Source organism: Podarcis erhardii, assembly GCF_964252035.2.
Source record: "Podarcis erhardii genome assembly, chromosome: 14".
Taxonomy (NCBI): Eukaryota; Metazoa; Chordata; class Lepidosauria; order Squamata; family Lacertidae; genus Podarcis; species Podarcis erhardii.
In genome coordinates this window covers 36,138,876-36,162,108 of record NC_138503.1, presented here as the reverse complement: position 1 = coordinate 36,162,108, position 23,233 = coordinate 36,138,876, and the positions used below count along the sequence as shown (strand labels likewise).

The window sequence follows — 23,233 nt, the reverse complement described above, 5'->3', positions numbered from 1 at the left end:
GTGGACATGGGACCTTCTGCATTTAGAGCAGGTGCTCTACCACTGAGTAATGACCCTAATGAAGAAGTCCCCAACTTTCTACGGCAGTCTATTCTACTATCAAACAGCTTCCACAGCCAGGAAGCTCACCCTATCGTTTTTATTGTGATTTGAACTGCTAAGTTTGAGGCTTCACCTCCAGGGCAGCAATAGCCTCTCTAGATGTTGCAGAACTGCCTTAAGACCCATAGCCAATGGTAAGGGATGATGAAAGCTGTAGTCCGGCAACATCTAATGAGTGCCATGCCTACAATCCCTGCTCTGGAACAGTAGGAAAGACATTTGCGCCATCATATATTTGACCATGGCAAGGTGGCTATCATAGAATTGTAGAGTTGGATGGGACCCCAAGGGCCATCTAGTCCAACCCCCTGCAATGGAGGAATCTCAACTAAAGCATCCAAAACAGCATCATACAGCCTCTTAATTGTCTCTTCTCTAGTCAAGACACACCAACTCCTTTAACCTTTCCTCCTAGGCCGTTGTCAGCTTTGTCAATCTCCTTTGGGGGGGTCTCCTTTGGAGCGGAGGGTAGTGGGAGGCAAAGATTCGGTGTTGTGATACTAGTGCTGGAAGCTGCCTGGTGAAGTATCCAAAACTAGAAGTGTGATGGAAACATATGTTCAGTGGTTGGGATCCCTGTAACTTAGTGGGGAATCCAAGGCATGAGGATCCAATGTGGCCCTCCAGGCCTCTCTTTTCGGCCCTCATGGCTCTTCCCAGACTACCCCCTCAAGTGTTTTTGTCTGGGTAGAATATGTCACTGAACTCTGATAATGCCTCTTGCTTATCTCTCTCTGTGCGTTTATAGAAACTAGCCTACTGCACAAAGATACATTTTACCTTCATTGCTGCTCCCACTTTTTCCCATGCCAAAATGCCAGCATGTGGCCCCTGGAAAGTTGCTCCGAAGGAAATGCGGCCCTCTGGCTGAAAAAAGGTTCCCTCTCCGTGCCAGAACTCCTGGTTAAAATAGTAAACATTGCAAAATCAATCCTGTCTCCTAAGAGAGGGCACGCCTTACTACTCTGTGCCATTTAAACAGGGTGCAGAATCTAGTTCTTTTGGCCACGGAGTTCTTGTGGGGCAGAATGTGGGGTGGTGCAAATGGAGAGGCTACCAATGGCTTTTCAGAAGAAGGGGGGGAAACCACGCAGCATCTGTATTCCATTCCTCTCTCAGCCAGCTGCCTTAACTGAAGGAAGGCCCGTTGGCTGTCAGTGGAGAGGAAAGCATGACTGTTGAGCATCTCTCTTTCTCTCTGTGTGTGTGTCTTTGTGGGGTTTCTCCAAGCCAGCTGGCTCAGCATAGAAACAGGCAGTCATCTGCATTGGCACGTGATTGCAAGCAGCGTTCAGGCCGGCAGACAACAGATCCTAGCCTTGCTTCAAACATGTCTGTGCCGGCGAGTCTCCTGGGATGCAGTCTCTTTGCTTCCTCCCTCCCTCTCCCTTTCAAGGTTTTTCTTTGGGGGGGTGCACCTCCCAAGGCAAATGGGATGCGACAGGCTGTGGGGCTGCTGCCATTTTGGGGCCTTCCCAGTCCAAGGCCTGGCCAGTGGAAGGCACCCATAATAATTCATGGGCTTATTTATAGACTGAAAAAGCACTTTAGAAATACATCCTGCGAGGGCAAGGGGAAGGCAGTGCCATTGCCAACTTTTCAACCAGCTCCCTCAGCTGTGCCTTAGTGGCAGGTTGGTGTGCAGGTGTTAGAGCATGGTGTATCTTGGGCCCAAGGGTCAAATGCAGCCCTTCAGGCCTCTCTGTCTGGCCCTTGGCCACACCCACTCAGCAGACCAATTCCATTCCTTCCTTGGGTGCTTTTGCTTGGCTAGAAAGTGCCCTTGAGCTCTGATCATGCCTTTTGCTTGCCTGAATTTATCGATAGAGATGGGGTGTGTGAATGTGCATAGAAACTAGATTACGGTACAAAAGTTAAATTCACATTCATTACTCTGCCCCCTTGGCCCCGGGCCCTGCTCCCCACTGCCATGTGGCCCCTAGAAAGTTTCCCAGAAGGGAATGTGGTCCTCGGGCTGCAAAATGTTCCCCGCACCTGTGTTAGGAGGTAATAATGGGTTGCTTTTGTCATCAAAATATTCCCTTGCCAATTTCTGCACCTTAATCTGCTGTTCGATGCACAAGAGCAGGCCAAAGTGATTTTTTCAGGTCAGCTGGCAACACAAGAAGAAAAGAAGTGTCCCTGCCTCCTCTGTCTAAAATTGCAATTCTCTCCCTGGCTCCCATCCTTTTCATGAAGAAAAACAGCAGCAATTGCTTTATGTGCCGTGGGCAGTTGTCATGGCTGCACAGGTGGCTGATGCCCACTGGGGCTGGTGGGGCAGAAGGCAGGGAGTCCAACTGCAGATGGAGTCAGAGCCAATGGCAAGCAGAGCCAACTGGTTCTAGTTTTGACTCCATCCTCCTCCCTGCTGAGTTCTGCAAGAGCAAAACTGAAACGAAGGAGGAAGGAGCTGATGGCTTGTGCCACACCCTGGGGCTGGTTGTAAGAGGGGACCTGGCTGAGAGCAGACTGAGGTGGGTGCCCCATTTGCTCCAAAGGACCAGCCTCCACTGTGTTGCTCTTTTCCAGCAAAGGAGTGTTAACGTGTGGGATGGTGGCAGCCAGATTTCTCCCTCTAGCGGCCAACTTGGATAGGGCCTGAGGATCACTATGGATGGCAATTGGCCTTATAGATGCAGTGAAGGGAGGTGTCTGCATGCTCAGAGGGACCCCCAAGATTTACAGAAGCACATGGTTTTTTTTTTAAAAAGAACAAAATTCCCTAACACGCACCCACACCCACACACCCCTCTGCAAATGGGTTCACTAATGGAGAACAGGGGAGGTGCAAAAGTTCAATAAGAGGAGGAGGAGGAAGCAAGAGGGCAGAGGGAAATAAGAAAATCCAAGCAACAGTTTATCTTGGTCCCACACACATTCTAACTCCTGACAACAGCCGGCTGTTTGTCAATCAGTTTCGTGTACTGGAAATAACCATTTGGAGTCTACAAATTCTGATTTCTTTCTGCACGTTTGAGCTATTGCTTGTGCTATGTTTTTTTCATCGCCGCCCCCCTCCCCATTCTTATTAAACATGAAATTCTGTTGAATGCAATACTGAGGCGCATAAGATACTGATAATGGCTTACATTAGCTAAGGCTTTATCGATTGTGTATACCTCAATATGCAAGTGTGCACTTTAGTTCAGAGCTGGCCAGTGCCTGGACTCTCTGGGGCCACACTATTCTCTGGACTGGGGGACAGGGCTGGAAATATATTTTACCACATCATCTTGTTCAGCTCTTTAAGTGATCAGGCTCTGTAACCAAGATGGCACCCTCTAGCAGCCAGAGCATCACAACTATGGTCTGCAAACCCTCTGGTCCAGCAGGGCACTGTGTTGCACACTGTATTGAAGTCAGGCCCTGTGAATTATCTGTGCCGTGACCTGCTAAGCACAAGCCAATCTCCACACCTGTCTTCCCATCCATCCATCTCTTGGCTCAGGGAAATCCCTGCTGCAGGCCTGCATTAGGAGTCCTGCCAGGCAGCTGGGTAAAACAGTCCCCTGTAAACAAACCAGAAAAGCTACCCAAGCGTGTGTGGATTCTGAATTTAGGTTCAATGGATAACACATATGCAAAATGAAGTGTGACCTTAAAAGTGTGGGATTTAAAAATATGTAAAATATTTGTATCCTCCTGTTCTAGTAATATTGGGTCCAGCATATAAATAAAGGCAGTAGATAAATCATGAGGGTTAAAAAAAAAAATAAAAAATGGTGACAATGCTTATGGCCAGAGGTAACTGGAAAGAAAAAGGATGAAGACTCTTTGGAAACAAGGCACTTTCAATCCAGTGGCAGCTGATGCCCCTTGTAGGCATAGGTAGGGTGGAAGGCAGGGAGCCCAACAGTAGGGGGAGCCAGAGCCCATGTCAGGCAGAGCCAACTCAGTCTAGTTTTGACTCCATCTTCCACCCAGATTCAGTCTGTGGCATTTCTGGGTAGGGACCTCTGCCTGAAAACCTGGAGAGTTGCTGCCAGTCAATACTGAGCTTAGATAGACCAGTGGTCTGATATGTGTAAGGCAACTTCCTATGCTTCCTAATTAGTTCTTTCCTAGAAGACCAATATTAAACATGTGGGCTTCCCTTGCACCACCACCGCCCACTCTTGCAAGCCCCAGGATTAAGTTGCTATCAAAGCTGCCACCTTTGGTTGCTGTGGTTACGGCCGGAAAGTTTCATTCACATGACAATAGCAGAGCAAGACGAACTCAGCAACAAAGACTTCACTAAAGGGAAATTGGCTCAATTTCCAGCCTTCTGCTTAGTTTACTGGAGAGAGCGGCAGACTCAGGACTAGCACTCGCTGAGGGGGAGGGATCTCTGGGCTGTCAGAGGGAGCTTGGTTGATGGAATGCTGCTTCGTGTAAAACATTCCCCATTGATAGGGATGGGGAAGAAATTCACTGAAAGGGGAATGTATCAAACTTGCAATTTCCGTATCACTGTGAGAACCAACATGTGGTGTAGTGGTTAAGAGTGGTAGTCTCGTAATCTGGTGAACTCGGTTCTCTTCCCCGCTCCTCCACATGCAGCTGCTGGGTGACCTTGGGCTAGTCACACTTCTCTGAAGTCTCTCAGCCTCACTCACCTCACAGAGTGTTTGTTTTGGGGGAGGAAGGGAAAGGAGAATGTTAGCCACTTTGAGACTCCTTAGGGTAGTGATAAAGTGGGATATCAAATCCAAACTCAAACTCCTCCCCCTCCTTTTCTTCTTCTTGAAAATTTGCACATACGTAAATTTTTGGGTGCAGTTTTCCAAGCAATCAAAGTTTACAAAAAAGCATATATTATAGGGGAAAGTCCACATGAAAATTAATATGCAGTGGTACCTCGGGTTACACACACTTCAGATTACAGATGCTTCAGGTTACAGACTCTGCTAACCCAGAAATAGTACTTCGGGTTAAGAACTTTGCTTCAGGATGAGAACAGAAATTGCACGGTGGAGGTGCAGCGGCAGTGGGAGGACCCATTAGCTAAAGTGGTACCTCAGGTTAAGAACAGTTTCAGGTTAAGAATAGGCCTCTAGAACGAATTAAGTTCTTAACTCGAGGTACCACTGTATTTGTGAAAATAACATTCCTAAATGCATTATATTAGGAAAAGTTGCTTTGCAAAAAGATGTACATTTCATCGAAACTGTATGCAAAGATGGGAGAAATTCACACCCAAATGCTGATGAAGTAAGCAAAGCAATACCCATTGCCAGTCACAGCCATGCCCCCTCAAAGCCGTACCCGCTTCTAAGATTATGCAACCTTCTAAGGTTGTACAATACTGCTGTTATACAATATTAATTAGGGATGCGTTGCAACAGTTACTGCTGGTTTCCATGTGTTGCCTTTCAGCCAGATTTACTATTTTCCGTAGACATACATGGGCAAATGGTTTGGAGTGTTCCAATATCTTCCTTTGAAGTGACTTAAGTTGTGTTTTGAAGTGACTTAAGTTATGTAACAGAACTTGAACACGATTCTTTTTTAAACCCAAGCTCCCCTTCCGTTTTCTGTGTTTCTAAATGCTTAGCTTTGGAGCAACTCTTCCTATGGTGTTCTTCCAATGCACCATCTACGGAGTGACCCTAGGAGTCAATCCTCAGTGGCTGACTCACCTCTTTTCACTCTGACTGACTCCAATCAGCACAAAGCGTGAGACGATTTCTTCTTATTGGCTAAAAAGCTCCCCTTCCATGCTGATTGGGTGGCCCTGGGATGCTGCAAACAGGGATGCTGCTAGTACCCTACTGCATAAATTGTAATGGGTCTTCAACCTACTGTGGTCATTGGCCAGTACACTTCTGCCCATTACCATCTAAAGGGGGGGCAATTATTCCCGCAAGAAGATTCAGTGAAAAGCTGGATGTTCCCTGGTGCGCCATGGGTCCAGTTCCCTAATAGCCTTCCTCATTGTTTTTCCAGAGTGACTTTGGAAGATGTCGAACCAGAGTAACGGTGATACGAAACCTCCATGTTTACCCCGGAACGGACTTGTGAAGATTCCCGCCCAGGCCAATGGACTCGGCTCTGCCAGCATCACCAAAGGGACCCCAGCGATGAAAAACCGCTTGTGCCAGCCTTCATCTGTGCCTGCTCTCATTGGTCCAGCCTTAGCAAATCACAGCGACCTGCCCATCCCCAGACTGGCACCGCCCTTGTCCTTGGCGGCTCTGGCTGGGGTGCCATCTCCTTCTGGAGCTGCCATGGTGGGACTGAACTCCAGCGAGGCTTCCCCGACAAACGGGGAGGTCACTTCCCTCGAAGGCCTCTCCGGTTCCCCCAGTGAACGACAGCTGGCTGTGGACGAGAAGATCCTCAACCGCTTGTTTATGTACTTTTCCGCCTGCGAGAAGTGTGTTCTGGCCCAGGTCTGCAAGGCATGGAGGAGGGTCTTGTACCAGCCCAAGTTCTGGGTGGGCCTGACGCCGGTGCTACACACCAAAGAGCTTTACAACGTCCTGCCCAGTGGAGACAAGGAGTTTGTCAACCTCCAGGGTTTTGCTATCAGGGGTTTTGAGGGGTTTTGCCTGGTTGGCGTCTCTGACCTGGACATTTGTGAGTTCATCGATAACTATCCTCTGTCCAAGAAAGGAGTGAAATCCATGAGCCTTAAGAGATCGACCATCACAGACGCAGGCCTTGAGGTAGGTCTCCTGCACAGAGGGGAAAACTCAGGCCCAGGAGCCACAGACAGTCCTCCAGGTAGCCACACCCCCTTCTAGCCACACCCTCATTCCCCCAGCCACACCCCCTCTCCCCAGGCCACACCCCTTGCCAGTCGGACTTTATCCTCTGGGTATTTTTGCGTGGCTGGAATGTGTCCCTGAACTCCAGTAATGCCTTTTGCTTGCCTGGATAGAGGATAGAGAGGGGTGTGTGGGTGTTACTTAGAAAGTCATTTTTACATGTGTTTCTCTATCCAGGGACGTGGGTGGCGCTGTGGGTTAAACCACAGAGCCTAGGACTTGCTGATCGGAAGGTCGGCGGTTCGAATCCCCGTGACGGGGTGAACTCCCGTTGCTCGGTCCCTGCTCCTGCCAACCTAGCAGTTCGAAAGCACGCCAAAGTGCAAGTAGATAAATAGGTACTGCTCCGGCGGGAAGGTAAATGACGTTTCCGTGTGCTGCTCTGGTTCGCCAGAAGCGGCTTAGTCATGCTGGTCACATGACCCGGAAGCTGTACGCCGGCTCCCTCGGCCAATAAAGCGAGATGAGCACTGCAACCCCAGAGTTGGCCACGAGTGGACCAACTCTTTACCTTTCTCTATCCAGCTTTGCTTCTCTTCCTGACCCCAACACTCAGCATGTGGCCCACAGAACGTTACCCAGAAGAGAATGTGGCCCTCGCGGTGCAGTATGTCCCCTGCCCCTGGTCCCCTGCCTTCATGCTGAGATAGCCTTTCCCATACCCTCCAACGTTCCTCCGATGAAAATAGGGACATCCTAAGGAAAAGTGGGACATTCTGGGATCAAATGAGAAACTGGGACAGCTTCTGTAAATCTGGGAGTGTCCCTGGAAAAGAGGTACACTTGGAGGGTCTGCTTTCCTCTGTTGCAGGGCTGGGGAACGTGCGGCATTCCATATGTTGGTCTACAACATGTCTGAGCATCGGGTGTCTTGATTTAGGCACCATCTGCATTATGCATTTTAAGCAGCACCATACCAGTTTAAACTGTCATGACTTCCTCCAAAGAATCCTAGGAGATGCAGTTTGTTCAGGGTACGGGGAGCTGAGACACCGATTCCCCATGCAGAGCTACAATTCCCAGAGTGCTGTATTAATCAATACATCTTCCATGAGGAAGTCTAAGGCTGCATAGTACAGATACGACCTTATTTGTTTGCTTGTTTACACCCTGTCTTTAAGGACAAACCGTTATTCCAATGTGACTCAGCCACAACCATATTGTACGCACAATATGAACATCACAAAAACCACCCAACATATGCAAACGATGGAAACACAGATCCAGTACAAAATCAATCCCAAAACACCATATGATGATGGTTGCTGTTATTTTAATAAAGGGGAGGGTCTAAAGACAAGCAGAGCAGAGGTGGCCTGCAGGAGCTGAGCAGCCTGGGCAAAAGAGAGCCCCGATCCACAGAAAGAACTGAGCAGGCTGATGGGGTGAGAGGTAAGGGTGGATGGGTGTTTATGGTAGTGCACCTCTGTAAGCCCTTCTGCCCCATTTAGCTTTGATTACTTACTTTAAAAAAAAAACCATGCAGAGAAAATCCTATCTAAAGGCATATCTTCCCATGAAATGCATGCTTAAAAATATTTTTTTATCCCACAATATGCCTGACTGCCTGCCTTCCTTCCTTCATTCCTTTTATCACAGTTTTGCTTATTTAAACAATTACATATACTTCAATAATAGACAAGCATAAATAAATGCAGAAAAACAATTCAATTGAATGAAAATGAAAACTAAACACATGCACGCACAAAGTATAAATTCAGTTAATTTTAATCACATTCCTGGGGGGTGGGTATTCTTGGTGTTGCAGGGTAGTAACTTTAAAAAAAAGTTTACTTTTTTCATAAATATCAGGAAAGCTGAATGTTACTAAGAGTTCCAGACAGTAGCATAATTCACAGGAGGCATTTGAATGTTGTTATCATCATATATATTTTTGCCACTTAGTTGAAATTGAATCTTTTTCTGATTGTCCTCTAGTATACCTTAATTTTTGAATTAGTTTTTCAGCAACAGCTGTGGACCAGATTTGACTACACTATAAATCCTTATTGAACTCCTCTAAATATTTCCATTTTCTTGTGATAACCATCCTAGCAGCTAACACTACATACAGAATCAATTCTTAAGAGAAAGATACAGAGTCAATTCTTTAACCAAATCATCTTCATTTGGCCCCTCTCATATCCCCAGTAATTCTTACGGAGGGCTTGGTATCAAATTTTGTTTTGTTATTAAATTAATTCCTAGGAGCACCACCTCCCAAAAAGCTGTCTCTAGGTGTATGCCTTTCTAAACCTATCTTACCCTAAAATATGCAAATTAAATACTGTAATAGTTGGCTTGTTGGCAATTTAAATAACTGTTGGGATCTGAGGAGTGTCTTGCAAAATTCAGAGAAGTGCAAAATCTGGAGAATAATTTCATTCCAATCCATGGATAAGGTCGGAATGCGCAGATCAAGTCTATTCCCAATGGAATTCAAGGAAATTCAGTTTCTTGAGCATCTGTAGAGTGTGATTCTCTTCATTTTTTCTCTCTCTTTGAGAGTGCATGGGGTGGGTGAAAGTTGCAATACTATTGTACAGTTGCATCAGAGGAAGCACCTTTGAACTCAGTGGGACTTACTTCCAAGTACACATACCTTGTAGGTAATTTGCAGTACGCACCTACATGTGTCTGCTTGAGAGTAAGCCCCACTTGGTTCAAAAGAGCAGGGGGGTGGGGAACCTTTGGCCCTCCCAATGTTGCTTAGCCAGTGTGGCATAGTAGTTGAGTGTCAGACCTGGGAGACAAAGGTTCCAATCCCCACTCAGCCATTACTTTGGGCCGCTCACCTCCTCCCATTCTGATTGGCTCCAATCAGCACAAAGTAACAGGAAGACCTCTTCTCACTGGCTAAAAAGCTCCCCTTCCTATTGATTGGACGGCTCTAGGATGCTGGAGACAGAGACCCTGCTGGAGAAATATTAACAGGTCTTTAACCCTAGGTGGGGATGCAGGTGGTGCTGTGGGTTAAACCACAGAGCCTAGGACTTGCTGATCAGAAGGTCGGCGGTTTGAATCCCTGCGACGGGGTGAGCTCCCATTGCTCAGTCCCTGCTCCTGCCCACCTAGCAGTTTGAAAGGACATCAAAGTGCAAGTAGATAAATAGGTACCACTCCGGCGGGAAGGTAAACGGCATTTCCGTGCACTGCTCTGGTTCACCAGAAGCGGCTTAGTCATGCTGGCCACATGACCCGGAAGCTGTACGCCGGCTCCCTCGGTCAATAAAGTGAGATGAGCGCCGCAACCCCAGAGTCGGTCACGACTGGACCAAATGATTAGGGGTACCTTTACCTTTACCTAACCCTAAGTGACCTCAGACTACTACACCTCTGTCTCCACCCACAAGCCTGATGCCCACTGATCCCTGGCTTAGACGATTTCTAATGTCCTTTCCAGCTTTGCCACCCTATGATCCCCTCCCCCAAAATGAAATCTGTGTTTTCCCTTTCTCAGGTCATGCTGGAACAGATGCAAGGGGTGTTGCGGCTGGAACTGTCCGGCTGTAATGATTTCACCGAAGCTGGCCTCTGGTCGAGCCTGAATGCCCGCATCACTTCCCTGAGCGTCAGCGACTGCATCAACGTGGCCGACGACGCCATTGCCGCCATCTCCCAGCTCCTGCCCAACTTGACCGAGCTGAATCTCCAAGCCTATCATGTGACGGACACGGCCCTAGCCTACTTCACTGCCAAGCAGGGTTACACAACCCACACGCTCCGCCTGAACTCCTGCTGGGAGATCACAAACCACGGGGTGGTCAACATGGTGCACAGCCTCCCTAACCTGAGTGTCCTCAGCCTCTCTGGCTGCTCTAAGGTGACGGACGATGGTGTGGAGCTGGTGGCAGAGAACCTCCGCAAACTCCGAAGCTTGGACCTGTCATGGTGTCCTCGGATCACAGACATGGCCTTGGAGTACATTGCCTGTGACCTGCACAAGCTGGAGGAGCTGGTCCTTGATAGGTAGGTGGAGAACTGAGCCCTCTTGAAGTTTCACAGAGGTTGGGATGGAGGATTGAAGCGTGGCTACACAGCAGTGGAGAAATATCTTCCCAGGCCTCAGCTGAGCTCAGGAACCAGGCCATATAGATTAGTGGCAGAGCACCTGCTTGGCATACAGAAGGTCTTAGGTTTGATACTCATCACCTCCAGGTAGGAATATTTCCCCTGTCTGAAAAGCCTGGAGATCTGCTGCTGGTTAGTGTAGACCAGGGGTAGTCAACCTTCTTATACCTTTTATACCTACTGCCCACTAATGCATCTTTCTTGATGGTAAAACTTCCTTACTGCCCACCAGTGTTTGATGGAAGGAGGATTCAGCTTCTACCGCCCACCTAGAATCCTGAAACGCCCACTAGTGGGCAGTAGGTAACAGGTTGACAACCATTGTTGTAGACAATACTGAGCTAAATGGCTTCCTACAACCCTAGGGCTTGGTTCTAGCACAGACACACAACAATCTGCAGCGGTTCTCAACCTGTGGGTCCCCAGATGTTGTTGAACTACAACTCCCATCATCCCTAGCTAGCAAGGCCAGAACTCAGGGATGATGGGAGTTGTAGTCCAACAACATCTAGGGACCCACAGGTTGAGATCCGCTGAAAGGGTTAGAAGCTAATGGTGTGGTTTAAAATGGGCTGGGCCTATTTCCAGAGGGACAAAACAAGGAGAGATGTCTGTGCAGCAGTTTCTCCCCTCGTAACTCAAGGCTCAGGGGGAGCTGATTGCAGCAGAGACACTTGCTGATAGGGCAGAGTCAGAGCAGGCAAGGTGGGGACCAGGGGTGGCCCATAGCTCAGGGGTAGAGCACCTGCTTAGCATGCACAAGGTCTCAGATTCAATTCCCAACATCTCCAGGTAGGGCTGGGAATGCCCTCTTGCCTGAAACCCTTGAGAGCCACTGCCAGTCATTGTAGACAAGTACTGAGCTAGGTGGACCAGTGGCCTGATCAATACAATGAGGCAGCTGTCTATCTGCCTGCAATGCAGCTTGGTCACCATGAGACCAAGGGGTTTCCAGGGAACTGCAGTGCCTCAAGGAACAATGTTCTCGCCTTGATCTCCAAACACCTGTGGCTCATTTCCACTTGCTGCTGTAGATGACCCTGCTGGTGCAACGTCTTTATATGAGATTATGTTTCTAGCCCACCTTTCCTCCAATAAGCTCATGGTGGACTATATACTTCTTGTTTTATCCTCACAAGCACCCTGTGAGGTAGGTGAGGCTGAGAGATGTTGACTGGCCCAAAGCCCACCAATGAGCTTCAGGGCTAATTTGAACCCTCTTCTTCTGTGTCCTGGCCTGGCATCCTAACAACTGCACCAGGCTGGCTCCAGTTATGCCAAGGCACTAATTATCTCAGCTGCCTCCCCACCATAACTTCAGGTACCAGTTGTGCTTGTAGCTTCTGATCTCTGGGCATCTGGAAAGGCCCTCCCCTCAGCCTAGGGACTGCACAGTCAGTGAAGCTTCTCTAATTCAATGCTGCCCCCTTGTGAGTTATCCTAGCACATGCAGAGAATCTGTGGGTCTCTCCAGACTATAGTGTGTGTAATCCGCAACATGTGCTTGACACAATCATAGGGCATTTGTGGTAAGTTTATTCTGCTTGCTTAGCTGTTCTGCGGTGCTTTTCCAATGCTACCAAATTATTCCTGTACAGAAGTGCAACAAAAGTGAGGCAACACCTCCCCACCCATTCCAGAACATTGTGGCATCTCCAGATAGGAAATAACCCTGTCTTGGATCCTGGAGAGTCTCTGCTAGGTAGTATAGACAACACTGAGCTAGATGGACCAATTGTCCGACTTGGAGTAAGGCAGAGGCCAATGCTCCTATGAACATAAGAATAAATGCTAGATGAGACCAGTGGTCCAAGTCCAACATCCTGTTCCCCCAGTGGCCTACCAGATGCCTATGGGAACTTTTGAGCAGGACAAGAGCATCTTCCTCTTTGGGGGCTTCCGAAAACTGGTATTCAGGAGCACAATGCCTCTGACTATGGAAGCAGAGCAAAGCCAACAAGGAAGTTGCAGGAGATGCGCTACCTGGAAATGAAGCAGTATGGCTGCCCCAAAGGTTCTACGGGTGCAACCAGTCATGAATGTAGGGTCACGTGTGACCATCCCACAAACATCATGAGCACAAATCATCATGAATGCACAATAAAAAGGACACTTGGAAGAGACCTGTTTTGGGGTGATGGGTGCTCCTTAATCATGCCAGTGTCCACATGGCGTCGTTGGCATCAAAATACCAACTTTTGTATGCCTTCGCCACCAAGTTAATCTGGATTTACCTTTGTAGAAGAAAATCTGATTTTAAAAAAGCCTTTTGCCAATAACCCATGTGCAATTTCTCCAAGACCTGTCTCCAGATTTAAGTCCTCATCTGGAAGCTGTTCTGGATATGGAGATGTCTTCTAAGTAGTCAGCTCAAAATGCACTTGTGCCTCTCCAGAATGGAGCTCTTATGGAGAGGATTGGCCGACACAGTTCTGAAAGCTTCACAGCACTGATTGGCTGTCCGCTCTGATGTCACCGAGAAACACCCCCCCCCCGCCCCATCTCCCAGGTTCCTTCCTTCCAGTACAAAATGCATAGCAATGCATACATGCATTTAATGCCTAGTCTAGTTTGGTCCTCTGACAACTGCTGCTGTTCATTTTATTGGTGTTTCATTAAAAATGTGGTGTCAATTTGTTTTAAAATGCACATTGCCCAGGTTTTCATGGCAACACATTTGGAAAGGCTGAAGTGTAGCCAACTAAGTTTTACTCAGAGTACACTCGTTGCAATGAATGGACATAACTCTGAGTAGAACTAACATTGGATACAACCTGATGGTTTTAGAAACTGTACCATCAAAAGGTCCCCTGCTTTCTCTCTCCCCCCCCCCATGCCTGCTGCTCCAGCTTTTTAAAAATTGTATCTAGTATTACTAATATTAAAAAATATGGTGCATACAGTATTTCAGCACATACAGTACTTAGTACATATAGGTATTATATTCATCAACAGCATCATACATCATATAAATAAAATCTATTGAATTATATCACACTGGCAGCCTCATATTTGGCTTCGCTAGGGAATTCTAAGGGGGAAAATATTGATTCAGTTTTGAAATCAGTTGTTAAGATCAGTACAGTTTTGAAAGGTGTGGCCCGCCATCTTGATTCCAAATGGCTTCCAACTTTATCCAAACACAGATGAAACCTGCTCCTTGATTGAAGAATCCATCCTGCAAAATTGGGTTAGGATATATTAAGAGCTGTCCAGACACGGAGCAAACAGAGAAACAACTCTTCAAAAGATAGATATAGATTATATAGAATTATTTATTTATTTTATTTTATTTGTATTATGGTACATTTTCTAATATTCCAGCTCTCAAAATATGGAATCCATACATTACTCATCTCAGCATAAAAAAGGCATTTAAAAACATCAATTATACTGCTACTTTATATCAATAATAAAAAGGGACTGGGCAGTTGAGAAGTTCCCCCTTTCCCCTTGCTCCTATTGCTCATGCTTTCCTCCTAACAGTTGCGATTTCCCCAACTCTTCTGCAGGTGTGTGCGGATCACAGATACCGGGCTCAGTTACTTGTCCACCATGTCATCTCTTAGGAACTTATACCTCCGTTGGTGCTGCCAGGTAGGTAATAGATAGGGCGGGCCCTACTAATAGACTGATGCAAGTGCCTCTGGCGGCAAATGTTGAGGGGCAGCAGAGGCAGCTCTCCCCCTGACATGACTTTCTTTGTTAGGCTTGAAGTACAATTCAATAGCAGCTCTAGCCAGCTTCTATGTGTGGAAAGCAGGGTGGGATGCCACCTTGTCTTCAAGGGGCAAAATCTCTTGGGCAGTCCCCAAGAATCCTCTGGTAATGGGGAAAGAACAGCCTGGTTCCTTCAATCTGTTGGCAGAGGCTATAAAGAGGTGGGGTAGGTGGGAATGATTCTGGGGGTCTCCCTTTAAACAATCCCTGCTTCCTGCTCTCTCCCCCAACAGCTGGCAAGTAGTGGCAGCTGCCAGGTCAGTGGGCAAATGACAATATTCCGGAGCTTCAGGTTGTCCTGGAGCCTCACCTTTGGGGAGGTGAGTCCTCTATTTGAAGGACTGACAACGGTGATGGCTGGTGCCCATTGGGACTAGCCAGAGCCAATGACAGGCACAGCCAACTAATTCTAGTTTTGTCTCCATCCTTTTCCCTGCTGAGTTCTACAAGGACAACCACCGGGCCTTAAGGAGGAGGAAGTTGACAGCTAGTGCCACATCTTGGATGGGCTGTAGGTATGAAGGCAGACAGGTGGGGACTGGCTGAGGGCAGACTGAGGCTGGTGGGACAGTGCCCTATTTTCCCAAATGGACCAGCCTCCACCACTCCAATATTTCGTTGATGAAAATACGGACAGACATAGAGTTGGTCATCTGGTCCAATTTCTTTCTCAGTGTAAGATCTACAATACAGGATGCAACTGCGGTATCTTTGGGTAGGCCTCTACTGCTAGATCTGAAGTCAACGAGAGCTCCCTGCTTCCTGAAGCAGAGTGTTCCACTGCTGAACAGCTCTAGCCATCAGGAAGTTTCTCCTAATGTTGTCATCTGCAGTAACAGAGAACCAGTCTGCTCCATCTTCCGCCTAACAGCCATTCAGACCTTTCAAGGCCACCATTATGTCTGCCTAGACCAGGTGTAGGGAACCTTCTGCTCTCCAGTTGTTACCGAACTACAACTCCCATAATCCCCAGCATGCATGGCCAGTGTCCAGGGCTGATAGGAGCTGTAGTTCAGCAACATCTGAAGGGCCAAAGATTGCCCCAGACTTCTCTAGAAAGGTCATTTCCATAGCTGTCAACGTTTCCCTTTTTTAAAGGGAAATTCCCTTACTCCGAATAGGATTCCTCACAAGAAAAGGGAAAAGTTGACAGCTATGGTCATTTCACAGTTGGCACCCGTGCCAATAGAATACCCCCATATTAGCAAGACTTCAGGTCTTAAAAACGAGCATAGTTAACAGACTTAACCCACTTGCTTCTCAAGTAATAGCAATTCAGGCTCACAAATCCTCCCTCCTTCTCTCCTGTTTCAGGTTCAAGATTTTGGCCTGAAGCATCTGCTGGGAATGAGAAGTTTACGCCTTTTGTCTGTTGCTGGTGAGAGCCAAACTAAGGGGAAATTTTCTGATGCATGTCATGAATCCATTTGAACCCACCACTTTGCTGAGAAACTCATTCATACAAACACTGTCACCACATTCTTTTGTGTGGGGTGGGGGCAGGGCAAAAGGAAAATAAGGGAAACTTTGGCTAGGGATTAGACACTACCTCACCCTCTCCCCAGAGAGCTGAAAGTGGCAAAAGGGAATTGATAATACTCATTTCTTTGGTCATTTTACTTCAGAGGCGGAAAACCCTTTTCTGCCTAAGGCAGGCTTCCTCAACTTCTGCCCTCCAGATGTTTTGAGACTACAATTCCCAGCATCCCTGACCACTGGTCCTGCTAGCTAGGGATCATGGGAGTTGTAGGCCAAAAACATATGGAGGGCCAAGGTTGAGGAAGCCTGGCCTAAGGGCTGCATTGCCTCATGAGAACGACAATAATGTGCACAAAAATGCATACAACTGAGGTAAAATGTCTATTAAAACACATATTTGTGAAAATAATATTATAAAAATGCATTGTGTTCAAGGAAATGGCATACAAAAATGTGTAACCGGCCAAATTGCATAAAATGTGTATATTAGGATAAATTTGCACTAAAATACTGATGCAGTTTCATGCTAACCTTTTTAAAAGAATCATGAGCTAGTGTGGAAATGTGGAGAACTGAACTTGAGGCTAGAGAAATGAGAAACCGAGAGAAACCAAAACTAACAAATTTGCGTGTCCCTAGGTTAGCTTCAGCTGAATTCAATGGGGATGACTTCTGAGGCCACATTAACACCACACATGTAAAGCACTATGACACTACTTTGAACAGGCATGGCTTCCCCCAAAGATTTCTGGGAGCTGCTGAGTGTTGTTAGGAGGCCCCTGTTCCCTTCCTGGAACTATACTTCCCAGAGTGGTTTCACAGTTAATCCCACTTTGCAGGGGGCTATTAAAAGTGGTATCAGAGTGCTTTAAATGTGACGTGTGAATGTGACCATTGTTAGCCTTGCTTGCTGTAAGTTGTGGTCATCTGAATGAGTTGTTTCTTGTTCATGGGGTGCTCTCTGATTTTGGTCTTTCCAGGCTGTCCTCTCCTGACCACAACTGGGCTCTCGGGCCTCGTCCAGCTTCAAGACTTAGAAGAACTCGAGTTGACAAATTGTCCAGGGGCCACTCCAGAGCTTTTCAAATATTTTTCCCAACACTTGCCCCGTTGCATGGTGATCGAGTAAGCCGCTCCCTGGAAGAATCTGACCATCGTCTGGAGCCAGGTCCTCCAATCCCAACCCAGCACTGACCAACCAATCAGAGTCATGGTTTTATTTATTCATTTAATATATCTATATATATATTTTCTTTTCCGGGAGAGATGCTGTGACTTATAAACCACACATGCACTCACATGTACACTGAGAGAGAGAGAGATCAACGCAACGTGTGGCAAATCATAAGCCAAGAGTTAGATCGTGCGTATGAGTGACCAGCGCACTTTGCATGTGCGTCCACGTCCCATGAAGCCGTGGCAGTGGCAACTTGGAAGAAATCCCTCCTCAAGTTTGTAAAATCCCCATGCCTCCATCACCTCCCGTCTTCCTTGTAGTGATCTGTCCTGAAATCTTAATTTTTGAAAAAAAAAATAACGATGCTTAAAAAAAAACAAAAAAAAACAAAAAAACAAAAACACAAATGAAAAACAAAGAAAGTGGTATATGGAAAGAAACAAGAAACCGCTGTGGCAGATTGGCAAGTTGGTGGCAAAAGCTGCTGCCGCTCAGTGCTGGATCAAAAGTGGTTTCCGGCCAAGTGCTGTTGGGTAGAGGTTCGCCTGTGTCCCCCCTGCCCAGTCTTGGGTGGGTTGTAATGCAAGAATAAGGGGAGAGAGACCCCCTTGATGGCCTTCCCAGGTATGGATTCTGGATGGCCGAGCCTTCGGTTGAAACAGTCGGCGTCATTCGAGGTAGAGGTGGAAAGCTGAAGAAAAGAGATAGGGGAAGGTCAGTTAAGGATGAATAATGGAGCGATTACGGATGCGTGTTGGGTTCCACCTCTGGATTCCAAGAATGGGACGCTGCAATGAAGTGTTTATAGGAGGAGACAAGGGAGGGAAGAAAATGATAGAATAAGCAAACCGATCAACGCTGTGAAAGAAAGCCTTGTCCCCGTGACTCTTGGGAGACCGGGGTGGATGGGTGCTCCCACAGGCAAAAGCTGGTGTGTTGACTGTAAGTCATCTTCACATGAAGAGAGCAAACCAAGGAGCAAATGTTTCCCAGGAAATGGATTTAACAAACAGTCATCTGAACAATCCCGGCTGACCCTGAGGTCATGCCATGCTTGGCAGACAGCCATCTGCCTCCCTCTGGGTTTTTTAAAAAAATTATTATTATTATTATTATTTTGCTAATGATGAAGGGTTTTTTCTCCTTCTTCTCTTCTTCCTCTCTTCGGAACAAACCCGCAGCTTTTGCATGCTCGCTTGCTTCCGTCTTGTGGTAAGGTAGACTCTGGATTTTGCTTCGTCTTGGGCAGGGCTGTGGGCAGCAGCCTTGACCCTGGGCTCGGCTTGTCTGTTCCAGTGTAAAGCTGGCGTGGCTTTGTATTTCCATCCACGTTCCATTTACTGATGCACAGGGATTTTTCAGCTGTGTCTTCTGCTTCCGCCCAGTGGAGATGGAGGCATCTCCTTCCGTGAACCTCCCGCAAACCACCCCCTTACACACCAGTTCCTTCCTTTCCTTACGCAATCCTGCCAACCGAAGTGGGCAATGCGGAGTAGGGGTGAGGGAGAGATTAGATTCAGTTTGTGTTCGAATACAAATCTACCTAATCCACACTTTCTGTAATGATACGCAAACCAAAACTATGGCTCTCCTTCGCACTTCTCTGAATTTTGCAATGCAGTTCCACAGCCAAGTAAATGTGCAAATTAAATATGCATATACTGGGGTGAAGAGTGCATAACAATGCATTTGTTAGTGAAAATAACGTAGGAAAATTCATTAAAGCAAGGAAAACTGCTTTGCAAAAAAAAAATGTATATTAGGAAGAATTCACACTAAAGAAAATACTGGTGAGTTTTCATGAAGGCTTTTTAATGGAAGAGACGCCAACCGGTGTGGAAATGTGGAGAACTCGGTTTAAGACTGGGAAACTGAGAAACCAAAATGGATAGGTTTACCCATCCCTACTCCAGAGTCTATTGCCCTGCCCTCTCCTGGGTCAAGGATCGGGCTGGCCATTGCTTGATGATCCTTGACTTCTTTTTAAACATTGCTTGGTAGCTTTTCAAAGTCCTTTTGGGGCTCTGTTGGCCCTTGGGTGCTGGAGGGCAACCTCAATAACTCAGGCACTCCACTCCCAACCATCCACCTACCCCTGCTGCAAGCTACCATGGAGATCCACCCCAAAGAGGCACAGGATCTACAGGATCTGGACAGGCACCTCTGGAGCAGCTAGGACGCGTTGTATCCTGGTGGTGGGATCTCCTGTCGGGACAGCTAGAGCCGCTGCTTTATTGATGAGCAATGCTCGTTTGCCATTGCCGCTCGCTCCAGCACCTGTACACCCACACCCACACCCTTCTGGCTGATTCACTGCTTTGGAAGGAAAGGGAGGAAGCTTGCCTCCAAACAGCGAAGGCTTCTCTCCTTCTCCTTTTGGGGAATGGTAGAAAGAGGAGCTACTTCCAATTTCACTGGATGGTGCAAGTGTGTGTCCGCAGCCTAACCCAAGTCGCCACGGTGGCAGTCCTGTGCACCCTTACCTGGGAGTAAGACCTGTTGGACATGGTGGGCCTTACTTCAGACTAAGCATGCTTAGGATTGCACTGAGGGATGTAAGCCATGATTTGTGCCGTGTTTCTGCAGAAATGAGAGGAGGGATTTTTCAGGGAGGGCTCAGAAGACTTTTTCTGCCTCTCTTCTTGCATCCTGTTGCATGGGGCATGTGCGTGCCCTCCTTGCGGGTTTTCCAGGTGTTTGCAGCCCTGTTTCCTTTTTCCACCCAGGCGGGACAAGCAAAGGGGCAGGAATGGATGCTGATCGCCTGTTGCGTCCTGTTCTTCAGAGGCAGAGAAAGGGGATGTTGCAAATGGTACACGCAACCCAGGCAACATTGTCCCAAAGGTTAGGGAAAGGAGGTCTAAGCTCCCCCTAGTGGCTTTTGCCCGAATTAACCTGGCTCGCTTGGAAGTCCAACACCCAAAGCAACCACCTGCACTGCCTATTGCTGCCCTTCCCGCCTGGTGCTGGCTGGGGCTGATGGGAGTTGTAGTTTGAAACGCCTGGAGTGTGCCAGGTTGATGATAGCTGACCTATTGCTCTGGGCCAGCCCCAGATATTTTACTACACACTGTGCCATTTCCTATTCATGGTGTTTTGGTGGCCTTCTCATTACGGTTTTGTGGTGGCAGGTCCATTAGGGCAACCTCAGTCTGCCCTCAGCCAGCCTTCACATGCCTGCCTTCTTTCTTACAACCAGTCCAGCAGGTGGCACTGCCTGTCAACTTCCCCCTCCTGTGTTGCCCTTGTAGAACCCAGCAGGCAGGAAGATGGGGGCAAAAGTAGAACTAGTTGGCTCTGCCTGCCATTAGCTCTGGCGCCACCTACTGTTGACCTCCCTGCCTTCTGCCCCACCAGTCCCAATGGGCACCAGCCACCGCCAAACAACAATATTCCTCTAGTTTGTGGCTTGGAGAAACAGGAATGTGTGATGCCGAAGAAGCGGCCTCTGATTCTAATGTCCCCATCGTTCTTCCTGCAGCTAAGCCATCATCCCCAATACCAGCAGAAAGAGACCACAGGCACTGTCCAGCCCTACCTCTGTTGAATCTTCCCAGCATTATCACTGCGCTGGGGCTTAATTTGAGCCGAGGATTCAGCTCCAGCACTAGTAATGCATTTTATATTGATACTGCTCACTAAAGGAGGACAGTCTCCCACCCCATCTCCCACTCCCTGCTCATCCCTCTTTCCCCACTGTACGACTATCTATTATTTCATTCATCTTTTAAAAGATGTACAGATCAAAGGTTTTCAAACATATACAGAGCAACTTTCTTTCTTTCTTTTTGGCAGCTATGAGATTACTCACTGCCTTCCTCTCAGTTTTTAGAGCTCTGTTTAGGTTCAGTGTTATCCTCAGAGCTCTACTACTGCATGAAGTGGTCCCGGTGGGGTCCTCCAGGAGAAAGCCTGAGACTCTTTGCATCACACATAGCAAGCACTGCATTTGCCTGCCCTTTTCTAGTTGCAGAACCCCTCACAATTCTGTCTCATATTTATGGCGTTAACTTCACTTCTCTTATCAGTAGCTTTCCCACATACCCTGCAAGCAGTTCCCTCTTCAAGGTTAACTGATAGGTCTGGTTTGCTACAGCCTCCTCCTCCCTTTAGCCCTCAAAGGCAGCAGCTCTTAGTCCTACGTTGAGCCCTGGCCTCTCCCAACCCAGCTGCACCTCCTCCTTATATATTGCAGTGGAGGCTTGTCCATCACGGTGAGTGGGGCACCCACCCCAGTCTGCCCCCAGCCAGTCTCCACCCACCTACCTTCTTACTCACATGCAACCCAGGAGGTGCCAGCACTGTCTATTGGCTTCCTCCTCCTTAGTCTCAGTGTTGCCCTTGCAGAATGCAGCAGGGAGTAGGAGGACGGGGACAAAACTAGAATGAGTTGGCTTTAGCTCTGCCTCTTGTTGGACTCCCCTGATTTCTGCCTCACTAGTCCCCGGTGGGCACCAGGCATCACTATTGGCAGAGGAGAACAGAGGATGAACAAGCTCCAGCTGGTGCCTTCTCAGAACATTAAACCTTTCTCCCCAGCTAAAGGTGTTTCCAGATGGGTGTTTCTTGTGGGATCTGGAGCTCTTCATGCATGCAGGAGTCCAGACAGTGTTACCGACATCAACTTGCCAGCCCATATTTAATTCAGCTGTACCTTTCCGGTGAAAACCCATTAAGTAAAAACCAAACCCATTGCCAATGACCCATTTGCAATATCTCAATGGCTTGATTATTATAAATTAAACCCTATCAAGAAGACCCTGAATCTCCTCAAAAGGTATAACGGAGATTTTCCCAACTTAGCGCCTTCCAGATGTTTTGGACCCATCAGTTCCATCCAGCACAGCCATTGGGAGTGACTAGTAAACCAACCAAAGTAAAGGTTGATGGAGTCTACCTAATCTTTCCTTCTCACAGTTAAGAAAGAGTTCCCATGTGTTCCTGGAACTCTGGCTCGATTGTTATAAATTCAGTGGCAATTCGTGTGTGTTTTTATCATCCTTGGCCAGGGATCTAACTATGTCTGCAGATCTCCTTAGCAGAATTAGAGTGCTTCCTTTCTTTGTGGATTCCCCAGAAATTATCTCAGAGGTTCTGGACTACAAACAGCTGGGTTTGATGGAAATTGTAGTTCAAAACTTCTGGGTGGCACCAGGTTGCTGAAGGCTGATTTAGAGGAAGGTTATATCCAGTCATTCATTCATTCATTCATTTAAAAAAAAGAATCATTTGCATTTTTCAAAAAACAAATAAATAAGGAAAACCCTCTCATGCAGCATTTCATAACACCCTGCTTGTTTGGATAAAGACATAAGGTAAAATAAATATGAGATTAACTGAGAGCTAGTAAACCTGTGGCCCTCCAGATGTTGTTGGACTGCAACTCTCATCTGCCCCAGCTAGCATGGCCAATGCAACATCAGGAGAGCCACAGGTTCTCCATCCCTTGTTTAGCCATGCAGGCCTAGTTTGTTTATTTCAGACATTTCTGCCCAACCTATTTCTCCAAAGAGACTCAAGGCAGCTAAAAAAAGTAATGAAACCAGAATGAAACCATCTTTAAAAGTCCTGCTATACACTGAGATTAATGCTAACCACATCCAACCTGTTTTACAAATTTCCAAGGCATGTTTACTCAGAAGCAAGTCCCCATAGGGGTGCCATGGGGTTTGCTCCCTGCTCATTGGGGGTGCTTAGGAGACCACAGAGAAGAAAGATATTCCATGTTTACCATTTGATACACCCCAACTAGATGTCTGAGTTCAAAGAGCTTGGGGAGGGGGGGAGGGTTGAAGCGCTGCGGGTCATTTTGCATGAAGAGGGATGGGCTGGGGGGGAGACTCAATTTGTTTGTGAATCTTCTGTGAACAGGAAAAATCCATCCCAACCAATCATCATCTGATAAACCCTCCACTTGGGCCAACCAACT

General features: G+C 47.4%; 1 protein-coding gene across 1 annotated transcript in view; it reads left to right on the top strand.

Moving 5' to 3' along the window:
- The window catches only part of FBXL16 (F-box and leucine rich repeat protein 16), a 60,290-nt gene extending 37,777 nt beyond the window's left edge, over nt 1-22,513 (top strand). The window contains exons 2-6 of the mRNA XM_081839865.1: nt 6,034-6,755; nt 10,318-10,826; nt 14,441-14,525; nt 15,963-16,026; nt 17,108-22,513. Of these exons, the coding sequence (XP_081695991.1) occupies nt 6,048-6,755; nt 10,318-10,826; nt 14,441-14,525; nt 15,963-16,026; nt 17,108-17,256 (1,515 nt within the window). The 5' untranslated portion in view covers nt 6,034-6,047 and the 3' untranslated portion in view covers nt 17,257-22,513. The remainder of the gene's footprint in view (nt 1-6,033; nt 6,756-10,317; nt 10,827-14,440; nt 14,526-15,962; nt 16,027-17,107) is intronic.
- The last annotated feature ends 720 nt before the right edge of the window (nt 22,514-23,233 follow it).